Below are 21,890 nucleotides of genomic sequence, written 5' to 3'. Positions count from 1 at the left end.
ATACAAGCAGTGCCGGTAATCAGGATGGCTAGCGGATCGCCGGAGGCTCCCGGCGGCTTCCTCTGAAGGGCGCCACTATGTTACTTGTACGCATGCATGCGCAATGAGATCGCGCCTGCGCAGTGATTGGCACGCGAAGCGCCATTGGAATAACAGGGCTCAGCGGAGACTACAAGCCCCATGGTGCACAGGGGCAAGTAGTCAGGTGCACCAGATGGGCCAATCACGCAACCCTGATTCCCCTGCTCCTAGAATTGATACATTGCGCGTGCTTGGAGCCACGCCAGTCTGAGCTGGGACAAGTCAGGGTAGGTTGCATGTGCAAGTGTTTGTGGCACTTGAACTAGGCCAGAGACCCCCTGTTAGGCCCCAGCTAGGCCAAGACTCCTCCCAACTTGTGGTTGCAGCAGGGACAGGCCCAGTATTTAGGGACACTGTCCCTGTAGTAACAGTGTGAGGGACACAGCCAGGACGCGGCTGCACCCTGGACTTCTGGTCCCAGACCACCGATCACCCCCCCTGCTGATCAGACACTCTTTATGGTGGCACCGTCCACGCGGGACACCACCCCACGTAGAGGCAGAGGCTACGCTAACATCGCTGGGATCATTGAAACCACTTCATTTTCTGGCCATACCCGGGTGCAAGAGAACCTGGGCAGGTACTCCAAGTGCACCAACTCTACACACGTTAGTGGGGCAGCGCTGTCTCACACTTGGGTGGGTTGAGTGTTTGGGACACCTGGGTGGTTGGGTGCCCAGGGGCACCCCAGTACTTTGGGGGTAAACCCCACCAGGGTGTGGGGTTTAGGTGTTTGGGTGGCACGGTGAGGGGGTACGGCCCTGCGAGGCCTGAGTGGTTCTGTCTATTACTGTTATTTATATGTGTGCAGTAAAAGTGTTATATCATATCAGTGTGTATTCCTTATATTGTCCTGCACGAGGTTATCCCACATTGTTAGGATCACGCGTAGGTGGAGGCGCTGTCACCTGATGGATCTGATACACCCCAGGCTCACAGCAGTGGAGGTTCAGGCCTCCTGTGAGCTGCAGGTAACGCACCACACCTACCGTAGGTGCCATATGTCCCAGGGGGTGGGGGAAAGTGCGATAAATATATATATATAAAAAAATACGCACAAGCTCCATAGCGCAACAGTTAAAATAATTTAATATAATTAATAGGAGAAAGTCACCAGAACTTGCACTCACAAGGGAAACATGGTAACTCGCATTTGAGAAGAAATCGCTGCTTGATGTCACAATCAGAGCGGAGAACAGACTCGGATTGGCGCATCAGAGGGAGACCACTGGCAGTTGCCAGAAATGGTCCCAGGGAACAGCTGTCGCTTGTGGTGCCACATCGCAAATATATAGTCCACACTGTCCACAGTGAAGACAGATCAGGAAAGCAGCATGTCTGGATAGCTACCAAGAAGGTGTTTGAAATTGCCTCTCGCATAGGTGTCTGTCTGTGATTGGTCCCAATGCGTTTCGTCACGTGAGTGACTTCATCAGATGTGATTCTCTCAGGTGTTGTAAGGAGCCTTGCAGAACTGTGCAGTTTCCAATTACTCCCTCTGGCAATCTATAAGCACCTGTGCTAGCTATCTCTGCTGCCCTAGCAGGTGCTCCATCATTGGAGGAATTCTCACACACCTCCCTCCTGTGATTGGCTCACTGCCCTTTATATGCTGGGCTTTGGCACGGCGCGGACTAAGGTCAGTGATTATATAACCCCACCTCAGCCCCGCGGTCCGGTCTCAGTTTGTGGCGAGCACAATCGTAACAGGTGTCCAGGTTGATTGGGGAGCACAGGTATATGTGGAAATAAACATACATACAATGGTGCAATATGTTTTGGAGAGATAAGGTAGTTAATTCCTCCCAAATCCAATGAAATTTGTACTCCAAATTTCACAATCTTTAAATGTATATATGGCCTAGCCTTCTGGCCGCTACTTCTTTTTCCTGGGCCTTTCCAGTGTCAATCCTGTTAGGTGCAGGCAGTGGAAAGGTTAATTCCTTCTTTAGGCTCTGTGCGTGTATTACAGACTTGGACACAATTCTGGTATCCAAGAACAGGCCTAGCAACCACCAGAGAGTGTCAGTCTGAGAGATGGATACTGATTGGCTAGCACTGCTTTTGGATGAACCAATCAGTATTCAACCTGTGCTGTTATGGGACAGGGTTCCAACCCCCAATCTCAGGTTATAAATCCTGACACTCTCCAAAATTGAGGGTCTGAGAAGTTATGTGTGATCCTGATCCCCTTCCCTTGTGGAGTGGGGAGCCTCTTCCTCCATCCCACTAGGGGATGGGAGGAAAGAGGAACAGGCCTGACTGAGTCAGGGCTCTGACCAGGAGATGGGAACAAGGAGAGAAAAGGGATGCGTCTGTGTTTGCTGTCTGATATCATCTATCTGCAATAAAGCCAGGTCTACCCAGCATCATTGTAATTACTGTCTGCTGCCAAGAACAAGGTGTCAGCATGGCCCATTCTCTGCACCTGTGCTGACTGGAGGGGCTGCACCACTGAGGAATAAGGTAACCTGCACCCCTGTTCTGGCTCTCCCTACACCATCACGGAGCACTCAGCCCTCCTGTTCACCAACAGGTCACAGCTCAACACATCTAGAAGTAGCTGAAGGAAGCATACCCACCCCAATCTCACTTAGGTGTATGGGAAACAGGGCTACATATATAAAGGTATCTTTGTGATGTTGTACCTAACGATAACCACAGGTAAGGACAGGCAAGTACACAGGTTACCATGTGAGTGTGTTTTAACATATGATTACTCTCCATAGCACCATGTGAGTGTATTGTAACATATGATTACTCCTCAAAGTTTTTTTTTTATCAGTCTATACTATTTCTAGTCTTCTATTCTACTCCACGAAGGTCCTGTCCGGTAACCTGTGTGCTTGCTTTTTCCACATATACCTGCCCTCCCCAATCAACCTGGACACCTGAGAGAATACACAGATTGAGGAAGCAATCTACAGTTGGGTTGAAACTGCATACCTTATTTGTCTGTATTTGAATTATATTGACTAATTTCTTTCACTCAATTTCACGGTCACATATGTTTGATGCACCTTTATAGTGCTTTAGGCACTATATTTTTTTTTCACTTGTAATATCATTTCTTATTTTAAGAATTATCACGGATACCACTTGAAGATAACATAGTTGTTCTTTTGCATCAGGGGGTGATTGGATGACTGAGAATCTGGATTTAAATAGCCTTTATGGCTAGGTAACCAACAATACAGGTGAAAGTAGTACTGTATTACGCTATGGAGCTTGTGCTTCTCTTTTTATTTTATTTTTGGTATTCCTCTGTGTTTGGCAAAAAAACACTGCAGAAGCAGCAATTAGCTCCACACAGATCATCCGCCTGTTTTGGACTTTTCCATCATCACTTCACTTTCACCCAAAGAACTGGTGTGAACTTTTGATTGTTCTATGTTTTATGTCTTAGTGTGGTACTCTAATAACCGGTTATATACACATTCTGTTAGTTGTATTAATATCACTTTCTACACTTTATATTTATTTCACACAAATTATATGTTATAACACTTGCTAATTAGCTAATCTTATTTTTTATCTTGATATATATATATATATATATATATATATATATATATATATAACACACACACACACACACACACACACACACACACACACACACACACACACACACACACACACACACACACACACACGGATATCTGCATATCCCTCTAGGCTGAGCGGCCTGTCACTCACCCAGAGACAGCCAATAAGACTGCACATCCCTCCCCCTCTATGTTACACTGAACAGCTTCTCACTCACCCAGGAAGCACTGGGGGGAGGGATTTTTAATGGCAGTCAGGTGAAGAGGAAGAGTGACTGTGGTAATGTCCTAATTAATGTTATATCTATCTATATAACTCACTCAGGGACAGCCAGTGAAGCTTCACATCCCCCTCTGTGATACTGAGCAGCCTTTCACTTACCCAGGGACAACCAGTGAGGCTGCACATCCCACCCCCTCTGTGGATGGAATGGAGAGCAGTATGCACATGGGGCAGGAGGGAGTGTAAAGAGGGGAGGAGAGACAGCAAAGTCAGTAAGAGGAAGAAACAGAGAGACAGCAAGGAGAGGAGGAGACAGATGAGAAGAGTAGGTGAGGAGGGAGTGTAGTGTTCACAGAAAGGACAAGACACAGTAAGGTAGGGAGTGCAAAGAGCAGAGCATGCTAGAGGAGAGAGTAAGGAGGGGAAGAGGGGACAAGAGACAGCAAGGCATTACTGGGAGGGGTGAAAACAAAAAGTAATGTTTAATTAGTAACCTTTCAGATCTCCTAGATCGGTGTATGTTACGCCGGGTACAGCTAGTATAAAAGAAAAATACAAACTTCTCTTATATGGTCTTCTTTATTTTGCATATTGTGCATGACCAAGAACAGAATGATGAAACAGCAGCTCAAATCTTGATGACTTATTATTTGTTTCCATTATTTTTATATATTTATTCATTACACATCCTGTAAACAGATAACCTTACACATACCATTTTGTGATGAGCTTGTGGGTGTCCATGTTATGGTTGGCAGCTCCTCCAAAACTGATGTGACAAAGTTGCATTGATAGATGGCTCACTTCCCAAATTAAGTGCGTTCTGTGTATGGTTGGATGCAAGGTCAAGCCAGGGCTTGTCTTACCTTTGGCTGGGCCCAAGGCGGCATCCTGGCCCCTCCTAGCGTCGTTGCAGCGTCATGCAGTCAAGCAGTAACATGACGTCGGGTCGCCATGAGAAAGCGTCACAGCAAAAGGAAGGCCGCTACACATAAGTTAAAACCCCCTGCGCAGGCACACACACACATCTCCCTCTCTCCTGTGAATGAGCAGCGATGCGGTCCTGTGCTGATTCGGGGACTCCCCAGCTCCCTCCTCCAACTCTCCCCTCTCCTGTCGGGCATAATTTAGATCCCGGCGCGGACAGGAGGGAGCGTGGGGTCCAAGGACCCGTCATGCCCGAAGGCTGGCCATGGGTCAACCAGGCCTAGGTAATGCCCTGTAATAATCATCTTTATCTTTTGTAAACTGTGTAGTATTCATTACATTACCTAATCTCACAAAAGACAAGTGGAGATAAATTATTAATTAAATGGTCACCCCATTACACATTCAGTTTGTGCACTAACATACTCAGGGGCCTATTCACTAAACCTGGATAAATTCAGTGCATTGCCAAGCGACTTTGCATTGTCTTACCGCACTATAAAGAATGTGTGTCAAAACGGTATTCACTAAGAAAAAACACAATATTTTTAAAGTTCGGTAAAAAAAATGCAAAATCGTACTTTTTTTTTTTTTTCTTAGTGTTATCGCACTGAAACGGTTTGTTTAAACTGCAGTCGGGAAGAGATGCACGGAGAAGCTGCATCTCCATGCACGGCTCTTACAGGCGATCGTGCAGTTTAAATGTTCATTTCAATAATAGTGTACGGGAGCTGGGGGTCTCCTGAGCTCTTTGATTTCAGTATCGGGGGCCCCCTGCTTCCTGGGTCACAGGCCCCGGTATGGGGTGCCGGTATCCCCGCCATATTTAAATATTCCGCCTCACGGCCCACATTACCGGGGGATTTAAATAATGCAGGGAGATACCGGCACCCCATACCTGTGCCTGTAACTCAGGAAGCAGATGGTCCCCGAAGCTGAAATCAATACAATTCAGCTCTGGAGACCACCTGCTTTCATACACTACTATTAAAATAAAAAACAAAAAACTTCATTACTGTAGCGTCAAACCACTAAGGTAATGAAGCTGCTTTAATGTGAATTTTAATAATAGTGTACGGAAGCAGGGGTCTCCTGACCTTAACTGCATTAATTTTAGCCTCGGGGACCCCGGTTTCCCAAGTTACAGGCCCCGTTAAAGGACGTGACATCCATTGCAAGAAGACGTGACATCCTTTAAAAAAAAAAAATGGAAGCTGTCACATGGTACTCCAACCAATTGAAATGAGGGTATACCATGGTGATGCCTCACATTGTATATCTCCCAATCCAATCGGTTGGAGTACCATGTGATGGCAGCCATTTTTCTTTGGTGACGTAATTTTCATCCTTCCTGATTGGCTGGCTTCCCTCCCTTTTGATGACGCCACATCCTTAAAAAAAAAAGGGGGGGGGAATTCTGTCACATGGTACACCAGCCAATCGGTGTGGGGGTGTACCATTTGACACTTAATTGTGACATCACAGGCCTTGTAGAAGGCCTGTCCCGTCTCATTTAATGCCAAGAAGACGTCGGATCAACATCTCCGGGTCCATTTTGGATTACAAAGAAAGAAGAAAAGAAAGAACTCACCCCAGGGAGACGTCTCTTCAAGCAACATATGATCATGGACTTCTGCGCATCGGCTGCTGAGGAGCATTGCGTCGAGGGTCAAGAGTCGGTGCTCGCGTAGGACGTGGGTGAAGACATCAAAGGTAAGAAACGCATTGATTGTATTTGATTTAATTGCGGAATTTTTTGTTGCTTGCCCATTGACTGCCAATGTGCTTATCAATTGCCCTTTCAGGGTATAGATAAACACAGTCAAGCAATGCATTTTTAGGCAAATGCTTGTTTTTATTTAATTGTTATGTATTGTATTTTTGGTGCTTGTTTTTTTTTAGGTTGCCCATTGACTGCCAGAGTGGCAAACCATGCTTATATTATATGGGCATGGTATACCACTGTGCCAATCAATTGGTTTATTGGCATTTTTTGTTTTGATTTTAATGTAATGTGTTTTATTTTTGTGCCTGTTTTTTTGTAGCCTGCCCAGTCATTGCCATAGTGGCAAACCATGGCCATATTATGGGCATGGTTTACCACTGTACCAGTCAATGGGTAGCGGGGGTGAGGGTAGTTGCCCTGGGGAGGGCGGTTATGCCTCACAGGTGGTTACTAACTGCTAAGGTGATTAAGGGGTTAGTGGCCAGTAGTTTATTTTTTAATTGTAAAATTGCTACCCACGGATGACGGTGATGAGGACGGTCTTCATCCTGGCTGGGGTATGTAGAACTTGTATTTATTTTAGGCGGGCTGGGTAATGTTTTATTTTTAAATGGACAAATGTGCTATTCTCCAGATGTGGATAATAGTAATTTTGCCCATTATTGTTGTGTATATGTTGGGGGAGAGTTGTATTTATTGTATTGCACTGTAATGTTTTTTTGAATGGGGAAAGGCCCTATTAGCCATCTTTGGTTAATAGCACTTTCACCCATTTCTGTGTGGTGTCGTTGGTACTGGGGGTGCGTGAAGGAGGTAGTTTCCCCGGGGTGGGTGTTTAGGCCATGTGGGAGGGTAGCGTGATGGGGTTAACCCCTTCATTACCTTAGCAGTTGTAACCATTAAGGTATTGAAGGAGTTAACTTCTATTGCCACCCTCCCGCAAAGCCTAAACACCCGCCCCGGGGCAACTACAAGCTACACCCACCTCCAGTACCAACAACAAATCAGTGCCTGCTATTTAATCTTTCATTACCTTAGCCGCCAAAGGTAATGAAATGGTCTGTAATTTTATTTTTACTTCGTAGCACTGACCCCCGGGGACATCCGGTATCAATCCTAAGCAGTAAAACTAAAAGAAACTCCTTTTATGCATATTGCAATACCTTTAGCAGTTACTGGCAAAAAAAATTCGATTTCAAGCATTTTTTGGCTTATTGTACGGCTTGTTTTAGCCAGAGTGTTATAATACTATGAAAAGCCGGTTTTGTGCGATATTGCCCTGTTATCGGAGCTATGCTAATAGCTTAACAGGCAATATCGCACTATAAGGGCATTTATAGTGCTATAAGTCAGTTATCGGAGTTTAGTGAATAAGCCCCATAGGGTCCTACATGCATATAAAACACACATACTATACATATCGAGTCATAACAGTATACCCCCCCAGTGAATTTATCTTTAGATCACAAACCATGTCACATCATTTTGGGATTGAACTTTTGGAGGGACATCCATAATATTACCTTACATTCATTTTTAAAAGCACATTTTCATATTTCCTTCAAATCAAATGAGAAACAAGAAACTATACTAATAATAATGATAATATATCATATGGGCACATACATTTTGTACTTATCAACATGTTTTAGCTTTCTACAGCATACAATTCTATGCTATACTCCTGCCAATTAGACTTCAGGTCTCTAGTAATAGGGACTCCGAATAGTACATTTATATGTTCATTAACTCTACATTTCAATTGGAAAATAAAACTTGGAGACAGGACTGGAATCTCTTGATAATATGATGTTACTTGGTTGTACTGAATATAACTATACAATACTATGCCATTTTTTTCTAATCAGATTTGACATGTAGTATTAGAAGAGCACATTTTAGATGTAGCCAGGTCCCCTCCGGCTCCCCAGTCCTCCGGTTCCCCCTCCTTTACCCTCATCCCAGTGGGGGCAACTGCGGGGGTGAGTGTGTCGCCGGGGGCTCCCGGTAGCATCAATAACAGGGCACTGCTATGTTTGTTGTATTCGCGCATGCGCGAAGGTTCGTTAAAGCATAAACACAAACAACGCGCCAGTCTGAATTAACTGCGTGCAAAAAATGGGCAGAGCGAATCCGTTATTGCACACACTTGTGCTACATTTGTACGTAACACTAAACTGCACATTCATACTTAAAGGTGTACCTCAACTTACTTAGTTTAAAAATTTCTGTTTCTACAAATTACCTTTAGTTTACTTTAATATAAGTTTTTTTTAATCAGACCTGATCGCTGAAACTTTAGACCAGTGTTTCGCAACTGTGGTTCAGAGGCACCTTAGGGGTTCTGTGCGAGGATCAAAAGGGTGCTGTGAGATATTCCTAATGTCCCAGAGAAGGGAGAAAGTAGGGCAGTTGCTAGGGGGCTGGGCAATTTCCTCCATCCTGATTGGCTGCTGCTGGGTAATGCAGCCACTCAGGAGAAAGTGTCAGGAGCCTGGGGTGTGGCCAAGCAGTGGAGGAGGAGGAAGCAGCCTGGGCAGGAGAGAGGTGAGGCTTGATGTCTGTGTGTCCTGTCTATTTGTTCTTTCCTGTTGTGTGTGTTTTCTGTGACTGTTTCTGTACTGTCTTCTGTCACTGACAGAAAACAGAGACAGAAGACACTGGACAGAGACAATGAGTGATAGAAGACCCAGAATAGATACAGACAGTGACAGAAGGCACTGACAGACAGTCAGTGACACAAGCCACAGGACAGAGTGGGGGGCTCTCAGCAACTGAGTACTGTAATTAGGGGTGCCCCGAGAAAAAAAAAAAGAAGATTGGGAATCACTGCCATAGATGTTTAAACCAGAAAACAAAAACATCTGTATTCTATGTGCTACAGCAGGGGAGCGCAAACTGGGGGGCACAGGGCGAGAGATTTTGCAGGGGGGCGCAGCGGTTGCAGAGGCCCCGCGCTCTACCCCAAGGCATTTAAATTAAATGCTGTGGGATCGCATGAGGCCTCTGCAACTCTCAATTTACTGTGATTCAGACGTCTGTGTGACATGTCGCCATGGCATCAAATGATGCCGCGGGGTCATGTGACATCACACACGTCAAATGACACCGTGGGTCACATGACGGAACATCACATGACCCCGCAGCATCATTTGACGCAGCTCCTGTGCTACAATATGATATTTGTTATACTGATCAGTTCAGAATAAGACTTTCAGACATAAATTTGAAAAGGCATTAAAATGCATCTTATTATTATTATTATAATTATTAATCAGGGACCTTTCAGAGGTCATCTTTTTCTTTTCTTTTTTTTAGCTCAGGCACCTATCGCTTAGGAAGAAACAAAATGATTAGGGATGGGTCTATTATACGAACTGAAAGCATAAATGTTTTAAGAACACAATTCTTGATTTAAATATTAATTTATTGTAGTTTAGAGAAACATTTTTTCTTTGTTTAGAGGTACACCACCTTTTCCCATACATAAACACTGTGAATAATGTTATATTGTGTTTCCACTCTCTTGCAAGAAGCACCCATATTTTGCTAAAAGGGATTCCAAGCAACTACCCCACATATTTTAAACACTTTAACATACTCCTTTTACTTCTTCATCTTTCCAATCGTATTCTTGAACCTGGTTATCAAAACTTTTAAAAAAGCAAGCTATTTCAAGCTAATGGATCATAAAAGTGGAACAGATCTCAGTAGGACTGCAACTTACCTGATTTCTTCATTAACGTTAATGGTTCTTTTTCCCACTGATCTTTGCAGGTGACCTTGCTTATTACTGCTTTGTGTCTGAGCAATATGAAGATACTTTGTTTTTGCCGTCCCTAAATCTTTCGGGTTCTCATATTGAGCAGGCAGAAGGGAGCGGGAATGTTTAAAATCATCTGCAGTATACAATAAAAACAAAAACATGATCACTCTTAAGAAAAATCGAATTTTTTTTATACATGCATTTAAACGCACTGAAGTATTAAAAATTATGTTGTCTAACTTTATTTTCTATAAAAAGTATTATTTTGCAAAGTTTGTGCTCTGGAATGTTCAAAACTAGGACACTAGAGTACTAGAGAAAGAACCCTGCGTAATATATAGCATCATCATGATTAGCTTCAGCCTTTGTTGATCCACTGCTGAATGAAGGCTTCCCCAATGATCTTCCAGGTACTGTGGTTGCAAACCTCTCTTCTCCACATTGCTCCAACACATTTTCTGATTTTATCCATCTCACTTGTGGTCCTCATTTTTTTGTCTTAGAATCCATTAAAGTACCATCTTTGTCCAATGATGGTAAATTTCTTCTTGCGATGTGTCCGGCCCATTTCGATTTTTCATTTCTTCACTCTTGTGATTGTTACAGACTTTTTTGCTCCCATTCATTATTTTTCCTGTCTTTTCAGTTAATACACAGCATACATCTCTCCATACTTATTTGAGCAGTCTGAAGTGTCTGAATTATCTTTGCATGTAGGGTCCAAGTTTCACATCCATACGTGAGCACAGACAGAATAAACTGGTCAAAGGTTTTCCTCTTGAGTCACACTGGAAGGTTCCCTTGAAAGATTGTTTTGTTTCTTTCAAATGCAGTCATCCCATCTTCATTCTCCTATGAATTGTATTCAAAAGGTTCTCATCCCTTGTTACTTGCTGGACAAGGTAGACATATTCTTCATCTTCTTCTATTCCAATAATTTAGATATGTGCAGAGATTACATATTTGTTCAACATCGCTGCTGAGATTCATATGGTGGCCCACTTTATTACTTGCTTTGGCCAGTTCTCTGATTTGTTGCTGGAGGTCTACTGTACCTGTGGCAAAAATAGCAATGACATCTGCAAATCGTAGGTGAGTCAAGTATTCACTGTTGATTTTGGTTCCTTTTTCCCCCCAATGCAATGTCTAACAATTCTTCAAGTTTTGCCGTTCAAAGCTTTGGTGACATGGTGTTTCCCTGTCACACTCCTTTGCTGATTCTCATCCTGCTTTTATCTTCATGTAATCTAATGGTTGATGTTGCATTCTTGTATATGTTCTTTATAATATCAATGTACGCTTCTTCAACACTTTGTCTTCTTAATGCATTTATAACCACTGAACTGTAGACAGAATCAAATACTTTTTCAGAATCTACGATTCGTAAGCAGGGTGGTAGATTGTATTCATTACTTCGAGCAACCACTTCTTGAACAATTTGGATGTGGTCCATTGTATTTTATCCACTACAAAATCCTGCTTGTTCTCTTGGTTGTGAGAAGTCCAAAGTCTGTTGTAGCTGATTAGTGAGTATCTTCATAAAAATATTGTAAGTGATTGGAAGTTGACTGATTAGTTTGTACTGCTGCGCCAGCCTTTATTCTAAAACTTCTCGGAGCCGTTGTCGTTGCATCTCCTGTATTCCACGCGCTATAAATCGAGTTCATGCCGCATTCGCGCCGCCCGGCACACACGGTTGATCTGTTTAATTATAATGTTTCGGATTTAATTGGGGCAGAACTGTACGGCTGTACAGTAGGTTGAATTGCTATTAGACTTTTAAGACAACAGCTCACTTGAGTTTCTAGACGGTATTGCAGACAACGCTAAAATGCAATTTTCTGCGCCCAATAGAAACCCGAGTCAATTGCTATACGGTTGGAAAACATAGCGCGTCATGACCCGGTATTCAGATCGATACGCCGGGCGAAGTTTTAGAATAAAGGCTGGCGCCTCTGTAGTTCTTGAGGTGTTCTTTGTTTCCTTTCTTGTGGATGAGGATATCTCTGGTATTGCTCCAATGTTCTGGAATTTTGTTATTCTTCAAGCAGCATGTAAAAGGTTTTGCCAGGATTTTCTCTACTTCTTCCAAGATTTCAGTTATAATTCCATCTTCCCCCTCTTCATGTATTATATTGCTTATGCCAGTTCTTCTGGAAGGCTGCATGATACATCATTAGTGGTTTCCTCTCACTCTTCCTCTGCTGGAGTATGACCGGTGTTATCAGTGCGTACAATTTCATGTAGAAGTCCTCAAATCTCTTTATAAAAAGTGCACAGTCTTTTATTGTTGATACATCACCTTGTTTCAGTGCAATGATTTGTTTCTTCCTACTCATAAGTCGCTGCTTCGTCTTTTTCGATATAGTCTTTTGTTATCTTCAATAGTCTTCTTCGTCACAGTTTAATTTTCTTACACCTTTGGGGATCGTCTTGCACAGCTCTGCATTTTTAATTCTTATTCTTGGGGTTGCATTATTTCTTGTCTCCTCTTCAGTAATTGCTTTGTCTCATCAGATATTTTTTATCCTGTTTATTAGTAGCAACTCCTCCAGTTTTTCCTGCGCTTTAAACTGCACTCTTCATAATTATTTGTTACAGTATCCCCATGCATTTCGAGCAAGCTGAAGCAATTTTTCACTACTAGTTGAAATTCTCTGCAGTTATTCTTGATTGTCTTCTTTTTGATCAGTTTTCTTCTTTCCATCTTTGCATTCAGATGTAATTTGCAGTAAATCAAATGGTGATCACTCCTCGTGTCAAAATGGTTAAGGACTGTGCAGTCTTCAATCACAAATGTCTTGTTAGCTAGGATAAGGTAAATTCCATTCTTGATTCCATTGGGTCCATTCCAAGTCCATTTTTTACTTCGATTCTTCTTTACAAAAATCAATTCATGAATTCATACTGCCAATTCCACCAACCTGTCTCTACGTTCATTCCTGTTACTATAACCATACTTACCAACTGATGCTTTGTTTTGTGATGGGCACCAATCTTTGCATTGAAATCTCCCATAATGATTTTGGCGACAATTTCCTTTGTTAAGTTGGTTGATTTCATGGTAGAAGTCTTCCACTTCACTCTGTGTGACAGTATATATTGGAGCATATTCTGTACAAGACTTATTTGAAGCCTGTGTCTCTTTGACAACTAAATAGCAATTCTGGCTTCTCTTTCCAATTAGCTTTCATACTCTACTATGTTGTTAACGATGAAGCCTGCTCCACTGATGCCTCCATTTTCTCTACCTCTATAATATAATAGGGGTCCTCTTTTGAGTTCAATTAGGCCTTCATTTTTAGTCACTAAAGCCAACAATATCCCTAAAGTTTTTGGTAACTTTGTGAATTCATATCCCCAAAAGATGGAGTCAAAGTTTGCAAGTCCGCATACCAGATTGTTCCCATGTATGGTATGCTAACTTTCTAACTTTGACTAAAAGCTAGTGACAGTGATCACATTTGACAAAAGTAAATGAATCTTATATTATTAAATATTATAGTATCCTAACATTCAACTGCAGACTACAAAAAAATGTATTTCAAAAAGGAATCAATGGCATTGCATTTAGCTATGCAAGTTTCATCAGATTATGTTATGAGAAAGAAGGGTGGGTAGCCGTATTGGCCCTCTCTTGGGCCAATACATGTAGTAAATTAACAAAGGAGGTTGGAGTAGGTAGTAGGATGCGTTTTATTGGACCAAGAGATAGTTAATAAATTATAAACTTTTAATCCACACAGGGCTTTTCAGATATGCAACACATGGGGGCTCTGTTTATCAAAAGTTACATGTGTGCCGACACAGTTGTGAAAAAAATAGCATTTTATTTTGTCTTAAACGCAACACATTTATCAAGTGTATTTATAAAGTTTTAGAATTTTGTGCATGCTCATCCCCTTTAAGGTGGTGGAGAAAACCAATGCAGAAAACTGCAAAGAAAAGCAACGCAAGCCACACATTTTGTAATATAGACTTATGCCAATATGGTTAAAAGATAGGCACAGGATACAGTGCGCAAATACTCAGAGGTTTATGGGGTGGGGGGAGGGGGGAGAAATATAGTGCAACACAGCAACACATAAGTATTATTAGAGGAAACAATTATTTCTCCCACTCACATGAATACAGGCAGTGTGGGGTTTAAAAAAAACTCTGGATAGTAGCAGGATATGCAGTGTAGTAGATGTAGAAATCAGAGACCTTATGGACAAAAGTCTTGGGTGGAGGAAGGACAGTGACGGGTGCGCGTCCCTCGTGCTGATTCCTTGACCCAGGGTGGTCTAAACGCTTGCAATATAGCATTTGTGAGAGCTATATTGTTATCTCATGTGTGTTCTTTTAGTAAATTGCATGTCTGCACTATGGTGTGCTTTCTCTTCTTTTGAGTGGAGAAACTTTCTGTACTTGGCTTTTGACCAAAAGGTCTCTGATTTCTGCATCTACTACACTGCATATCCTGCTACTATCCGTGTGATTTGCGATTGAATTTCTCACAATATGCTCATTTTAGTCCACTGCAACTCTTCCCACTTTCTCAATAAATTCCCTATCTCATCGCAGGATGACACAGGCACACCCCGAAAATGACAAATTAGATTAGTACAAAGGCACTGCATGGTGCAAGTATATATCATGACAAGTTGCGACACAGTCAAGACTTTGGAACAAAATTTTCTCTTTGATACATAGAGCCCATGATGTTATTACCTTTTTATATTAGTATTGCCTTTTGCTGGCTATGCAATCTGGCACCATTCAAGCAGCTGACGTACAATAGTAATAAAAGCAGAATTATTATCATCTGCACAACATGTATGGATTATTGTCATCTTTGTAATAACGAAATACATAGCTCACATAATTGTGGGTACACTAATTGTCCTATGGTATTCTCTTCCTTATTTTTCTTCTTGGTATCCTTTGATGCTTTCCAGTTCACTAAGAATTGCCTGGCCATCTCTTTAATTTCTTTTCCATCGAGGATTTCTGTTGAAGAAAAAAAACAAATGGGTTCAGGATTTTCATTAAAAAATGCGCCTTTGCCGTGTATCTACTATGGTCAACGTATAATCATATTTTTCCTATTCTATTTCCCTTGTGTATATTCTAAGCCTTTTTCCTCTACTATATCCACTATTACGCCTAATGCCTACACTATTAATGCACCCAATCCATATCTAGAGAAGATTTTAACAAAAGTCTATAAAGCTAGAAATTCAATACACCTTTGTTCTAATGCTTCTTTTTTCTATAGATAATACTATCCCCTTGTAATTTATTATGGATCTGAAAGTCTTTATCAAATTTCCTTTCCATACTTTCTGCATAATTAATAAAATTATTTAGTCTATCCTTGTAATGCAAATCATACATCATTGTAGTTTATCTTATTTGGACCACCTTTATTTAGTTGTCCCTTTGGAAATTTAGATCCCAGAATTTGGCAGTGTCCTAGAGGTTTCAGCAATAATCTGTATAGTGCAATTAGCACTTTCTTCCTTCTCCTGACAAAATCTCATACTGCCTTGCACCTCTACCTGGTCTTTAGAAAGGTCCATATTTAGTAGAGAAACATTGACACATTAAATAAACACAATTGTTGCAGTTTTCTGGAGTGTCTTTCTTCAGTAGATATCTGATCTTGTTTACCATGCACCCGACACTTTGCTCCAGATTTACATAAATGTCCTTATTACAGTACAACACCTTTCACTGTAACGGTCTGTTCATTTTCTTTTACAATCTTTTATTATGTTAGATAATAAAATGCTTTCTCCTAGTGCCTATAGGGTTGTATGGTTATATGAAATCTATGGGGAAAAAATTATAGATCTTCACTTACCCAAAGCTTTTGAGATGACTATGATTTTGTCTCTGTATTTTGGTTTCTGGCAAACTGGATTTCCACTGAGATCCATCCTCCACAACTTTGACCATTTGCTTAAAACAAATTCCAGATCCTGAAGAAAGTACAAAACCAGCATATACAATTACACCATCATATATTTGGTCATGTTTTTGTAAATACATCTTCCTATGAAAATCAATTTGCAAGTGGCAATGTTGACCATACTTGTTGTATATACAGTATTTCAGATTGAAAGTAATCGAATAACCCACTTTGAGTAGAAACTAAACCCGTGGCTTTATTCATGCCTACACACTCTTTGTTATTTATGTAAAGAGTGTAGCATAATTTGCAATTAATTAAAAGTTTCATTACATAAAGCAGTTATGAGTATTAATTATAGTTGATGTATTCTATAACACTCAATGTTCTCACTCACTATCAGAAATTATCACCCTTCTACATTTCATTAATTGAAAAAAATATATATATGTTGCATTGGGTTGAACAAAGAGATGGCAGAGTTATAGTAATGACTATGAAAAGTGTCTCAGAAGAAACTAAAAATATTATCTACATCTCATAATTAAACTCCTAAATCTATAGATCTAAGTCTAGAATTCTAGATATCCCTAAAGTGCGACTACACTGGTACTGGAGAGGTCTTTTTCAATTTTATACTAAAGATGATGTCTTTCCCCCTGATTTAACTACATGGGTGAGAGGTAATATCCTTTGGGATTTCAGGCGTAGATCTATTTGATGTAGGAATTATGTAGAGAATGACTAATTATATATAATATAACAGTTATATTTTAATTTCTTTTGAGGCATCCTAGTTTAGTCTAGACTGCATTTTGTATGAAGAGTTGACTGTTAGTAGCTGAAGCTTGTTGCTATGTGTTTCAAAAGTAGTAAATAATCTCTATGGGCCTTATTCATGATGTTCCAATAGTGCTGATTGCAACGAGATCGCAGGAAAATGGCAAGTCAATAGCAGTATTTAGTTGATCACGATGTGATTGGTCACTTCAGATCTTTTTCAATAGAGCGCTATACATTAGTCACTGGACCTATTTGGTCCTTTCCTAATTCTTGACCGTGACAGCAAGCCATAATTGCGGGTACGCACATTGCAGTTCGAGTAGACAGATTGTTGGGAGGGGCTGGGATTGATCCCGGCAGTTTTGGTACACGTTGGCACCAATGACAAAGTTAGAGAAAGATGGAGGGTCCTAAAAATTGATTCCAGGGATCTAAGCCAAAAGCTGAAGGCAAAGACCGCCAAGGTAGTATATTCTGAAATACTACCAGTGCCATGGGCTACCGCAGGGAGACAGTAAGAGATTAGGGAGGTTAATGCATGTCTAAGAAAGTGGTGTAGGAAGGAGGTTTTGGGTTTTTAGAGCACTGGGACTACTTTCCTGAGAGGTGCAATCTTTATACTAGGGACGGATTGCACCTCAATGAAGAATCAACAAGCACAAGTCTAACCCACGCCGATTCTTCTCCGTCTTTGGCTCTCTACTCAGACCACCCTCGGCTGCCTCCTCTTCTTCCGCCATCTCACCTCAGGACTTTGCGGACTATTTTAAGGAAAAGGTGGAATCCATGTCAGAACATCCCCTCTGTTTCCTCCTCCCATCTCACACCGCTTCCTAACTCTCCACCTGCCTTCCTTGATTCTTTTTCCACTGTCTCGGAGGATGTGTCACTGCCAATCTCATCTTCTCCCTCTACCACCTGCCCTCTTGACCCCATTCCCTCCTAAAACCTCTTGCTCCTACTATAATCCCATCGTACACACACATTTTTAACTCTTCCCTCTACTCTGGTACCTTGCCCTACCTTGCCCTCCTCCTTCAAAACTTGCAACATTTATACCATTACTCAAAAACAGCAAGCTTGACCCTACCTGTCTTTCTAACTATCAACCTGTCTCCCTCCTGCCTTTTGCATCCAAACTCCTTGAACGTCTTTTATTCTCTCATTTGCTCCATTTTCTCAACACCTATTCTCTCCTAGACCCTCTACAATCTGGCTTCCGCACTGCTCACTCCATGGAAACAGCCCTCACTAAAATAACTAATGACCTCCATGCGGCCAAAGACAGAAGTTATTACACTGCTCATACTACTTGACCTCTCTGCAGCATTTGACACCATGGACCACCCTCTTCTCCTTCACATTCTCCATACTCTTGGTATTCGTAACAAAGCTCTATCCTGGATCTCCTCCTACCTCTCCCATCGTACTTTCAGTGTCTCTTTTGTCAACACCTCCTCATCTATCGATCTCTCTGTCGGTGTACCCCAGGGCTCTGTCCTGGGACCTTTTCTCTTTTCTCTGTACACACTTTCTCTGGGTGACCTAATCACATCTCTTGGGTTTAAATATCACCTCTATGCTGACGATACACAAATGTACTTTTCAACCCGACCTTACACTTGCTGTACAGACCAAAGTTTCTGAATGTCTCTCTGTGATATCATCCTGGATGGCCCTCCGCCGACTTAAACTTAACATAGCAAAAACAGAGCTCCTTATACTTCCTACCAAACCTGGCCCTACTACCTCCTTCCACATTACTGTTGGAAGTACCATCATTCACCCAGTAGCCCAAGCACGCTGCCTAGGGGTCACACTCGACTCCTCTCTCATTCTCCCCTCACATTCAAAACGTATCTAAAACCTGTCGCTTTTTCCTCCGCAATATTACAAAGATACACCCTGTCCTCTGTTACTCAACTGCTAAAACTTTGACTTAGGCCCTCATTTTCTCCCTTCTCGATTGCTGTAACGTCCTGCTCTCTAGCCTTCCTGCATCTCACCTGTCTCCCCTACAATCTATCCCTAACGCTGCTGCCAGAATCACTCTACTCTTTCCTAAATCTGTCTCAGCATCTCCCCTGCTGAAATCACTCTCTTGGCTTCCTATCAAATCCTGCATCTCGCACACAATTCTCCTCCTCACTTTTAAAGCTTTACACTCTTCTGCTCCTCCTTAGATCTCAGCCTTAATTTCTCGCTATACACCATCCCGACTCTTGCGTTCTGTTCAAGGATGTCTTCTCTCTACCCCCTTTGTATCTAAAGTCCTCTCCCACCTTAAACCTTTCTCACCGACTGCCACCCACCTCTGGAATGCCCTTCCCCTCAATACCTTACTAGCACCCTCTCTATCCACCTTTAAGACCCACCTCAAGACACACTTGCTTAAAGAAGCATATGAGTAGCACAATGGGTATTACTATACACGATACATAAAGCTTGGCCCCCTGCAGACGTACTTACCAGAATGCCCTCCTACTGTCTCTGTACATTCTCCCTACCAATTAGATTGTAAGTTCTTCGGAGCAGGGACTCCTCTTCCACAATGTTACTTTTATATCTGAAGCACTTATTCCCATGATCTGTTATTTGTAGTTATTTGTTATTTACTTGTAACCATGTACTATTTGTTTTACTCTGTGCCCAGGACATACTTGAAAACGAGAGGTAACTCTCAATGTATTACTTCCTGGTAAAATATTTTATAAATAAATAATAAATAAATAACTAATTTATACGATTGTCACGTGTATTACTACTGTGAAGTGCCATGTACATTAATGGCAAATAAAGACATACATACATATATCTTCTGTGCTAGGGGGGAGAATGTTGAAAAGGTTGGAGAAGATTTTAAACTAGGATGGATAGGATGGAGTGGGGAGGGGAATGAAACAGATAACGAACCAAATAGAATAGATGAGGAAATAGCAAGGGGTTATGGAGGTAGAACGGGAGCAAGTACGAGTTTGACAAGCAGCGAGACACCCATAGTAAACACAGATATGAAAACTTCTAAAGACTAAACCAAATTGGTGCAGAAAGGAAGGAGCAGATAAGATAATAGTACAGGCTGAAAAAAAACTTAAATGCATGCTTGCTAATACAAGAAGCCTGACAGATAAAATGGAGGAGCTTGAATTAATAGCTGCAAGGGAGCAGTATGACATCATAGGTATTACTGAAAGAGGGTGGGATGAAATGCATGACTGGGCAGTTAATTTAGAGGGTTATTCCCTTTTTCGGAAGGATTGAGCAAATGAAGGGGGTGGTGTATGCTTATATATTAAACCGGATCTAAAACCTATTATATGGGAAGATGTTTATGAAGGGAATGAGGAAAATGTAGAGACTTTGTGGATAGAAATTAGCAGTGGAGGTAAAAGTATAAAGAAAATGTTTGTAGGGATATGCTATAAACCACCAAATTTCTGTGAGATTGAGGAAGCTAAAATACTTTTGCAAATGGAGAAGGCATCAAAACCAGGTCATGTTTGCATAATGGGGGATTTTAATTATCCGGACAGAGGGGCAATACAGGATTTGGCGCAAATTATTGAGGAACCAACCAGGAGAGGGGCAATACTGGATTTGGTAATATCAAACAATGGAAAAGTAATAGCAAATATTCAAGTCCTGGAACATTTGGGTAACAGTGATCATAACATGGTCTCATTTGAAATAAATTATCAAAAAACAGATTACTTGGGTTCAACAAAAACCGTAAACTTTAGAAAGGCAGATTTTAATAAAGTGAGGACTAACCTACAAGGAATAAATTGGGATGATGTTTTTGCAGAGAAAAATGTAGAAGATAAATGGGAAGTCTTTAAAACATTGTTAGAAAAGCACACTTATCAGTGTATACCCTTGGGTAATAAGTATAAAAGAAATAACTCTAAACTAATGTGGCTAAATAAACAGGTAGGGAGGAAATGGACAAGAAGAGGAAGGCGTTTAGATTCTTGAAGTCAGAAGGGACGGAGGCAGCATATCAGAATTATAGGGAATGTAACAAAAATTGCAAAAGGGCAATTCAATTAGCAAAAATGGATAATGAAAAAAGGATTGCAATAGAAAGTAATAATCAACCCTAAAGGGTTCTTTAAGTACCTTAATAACAAAAGAATCAGAAAAGATAATATAGGACCCTTTCAGTGTGAGATGGGCAGGCAGATTATTGGAGATAAACCTCTGTGTTTACCAGGGAAGAATCAATTTCAATTGTAGTGCCACAGGAGGAAGCCACAACCTCTATATAATGAACAATTGGTTAACTGAGGAAGAAGTTCATAGGCGGCTTGGTAAAATGTAAGTAAATAAGGCACCTGGCCCCAATGGCATACATCCAAGAGTTCTCAAGGAGTTAAATTCAGTAATAGTCAAACTATTACATTTCATATTCAAGAACTCCATTTCCACAGGCTCAGTACCACAAGATTGGCGTAAAGCTGATGTGGTGCCTATATTTAAAAAGGGATCTAGATCACAAATGGTGAATTACAGACCTCTAAGCCTGACTTCAATAGTGGGGAAGCTACTTGAAGGTTTAATACGGGATAATAGTCAGGAATACCTAATGGAAAACAAAATTATTAGTAATAGTGAGCATGGATTTATAATAAATAATAATAATAGCATATTCTTGTATACTGCTGCTAGTTTTACGTAGAGCTTTACAGAGACATTTTGCAGGCACAGGTCCCTGCCCCGTGGAGCTTACTATCTATGTTTTTTGGTGCCTGAGGCACAGGGAGATAAAGTGACTTGCCCAAGGTCACAGGGAGTCCTGGCAGCCAGGGATAGATTGTGTGGGTACTTCCGCCCTTACCATCATGAGTCGGAAGTGACGTATGCGGAAGATGCGAACACACACGCCGGCTAAGAGAACGCTGAGACCTCCTGGCAGCCGGGGATAGATCGTGTGGGTACTT

General features: G+C 41.4%; 1 protein-coding gene across 7 annotated transcripts in view; it reads right to left on the bottom strand.

Moving 5' to 3' along the window:
• Positions 1 to 21,890, bottom strand: part of PPP1R42 (protein phosphatase 1 regulatory subunit 42) — a 79,975-nt gene that overhangs the window by 28,637 nt on the left and 29,448 nt on the right. For 6 of the 7 annotated variants that reach the window (XM_075583845.1, XM_075583855.1, XM_075583827.1 and 3 more), the window contains exons 6-8: positions 16,120 to 16,237; positions 15,135 to 15,263; positions 10,233 to 10,404 (exon numbers count right to left, since the gene is read on the bottom strand). In XM_075583845.1, coding sequence (XP_075439960.1) covers positions 10,233 to 10,404; positions 15,135 to 15,263; positions 16,120 to 16,237 — 419 coding nt within the window. Of the gene's footprint in view, positions 1 to 10,232; positions 10,405 to 15,134; positions 15,264 to 16,119; positions 16,238 to 21,890 lie in introns of those variants that run through there. The other variant, XM_075583857.1, reaches the window with a different exon arrangement.

The sequence above is a fragment of the Ascaphus truei genome, chromosome 2 (genome assembly GCF_040206685.1).
Source record: "Ascaphus truei isolate aAscTru1 chromosome 2, aAscTru1.hap1, whole genome shotgun sequence".
NCBI classification, from domain to species: Eukaryota; Metazoa; Chordata; class Amphibia; order Anura; family Ascaphidae; genus Ascaphus; species Ascaphus truei.
This window is presented reverse-complemented; position numbering and strand designations above follow the sequence as displayed.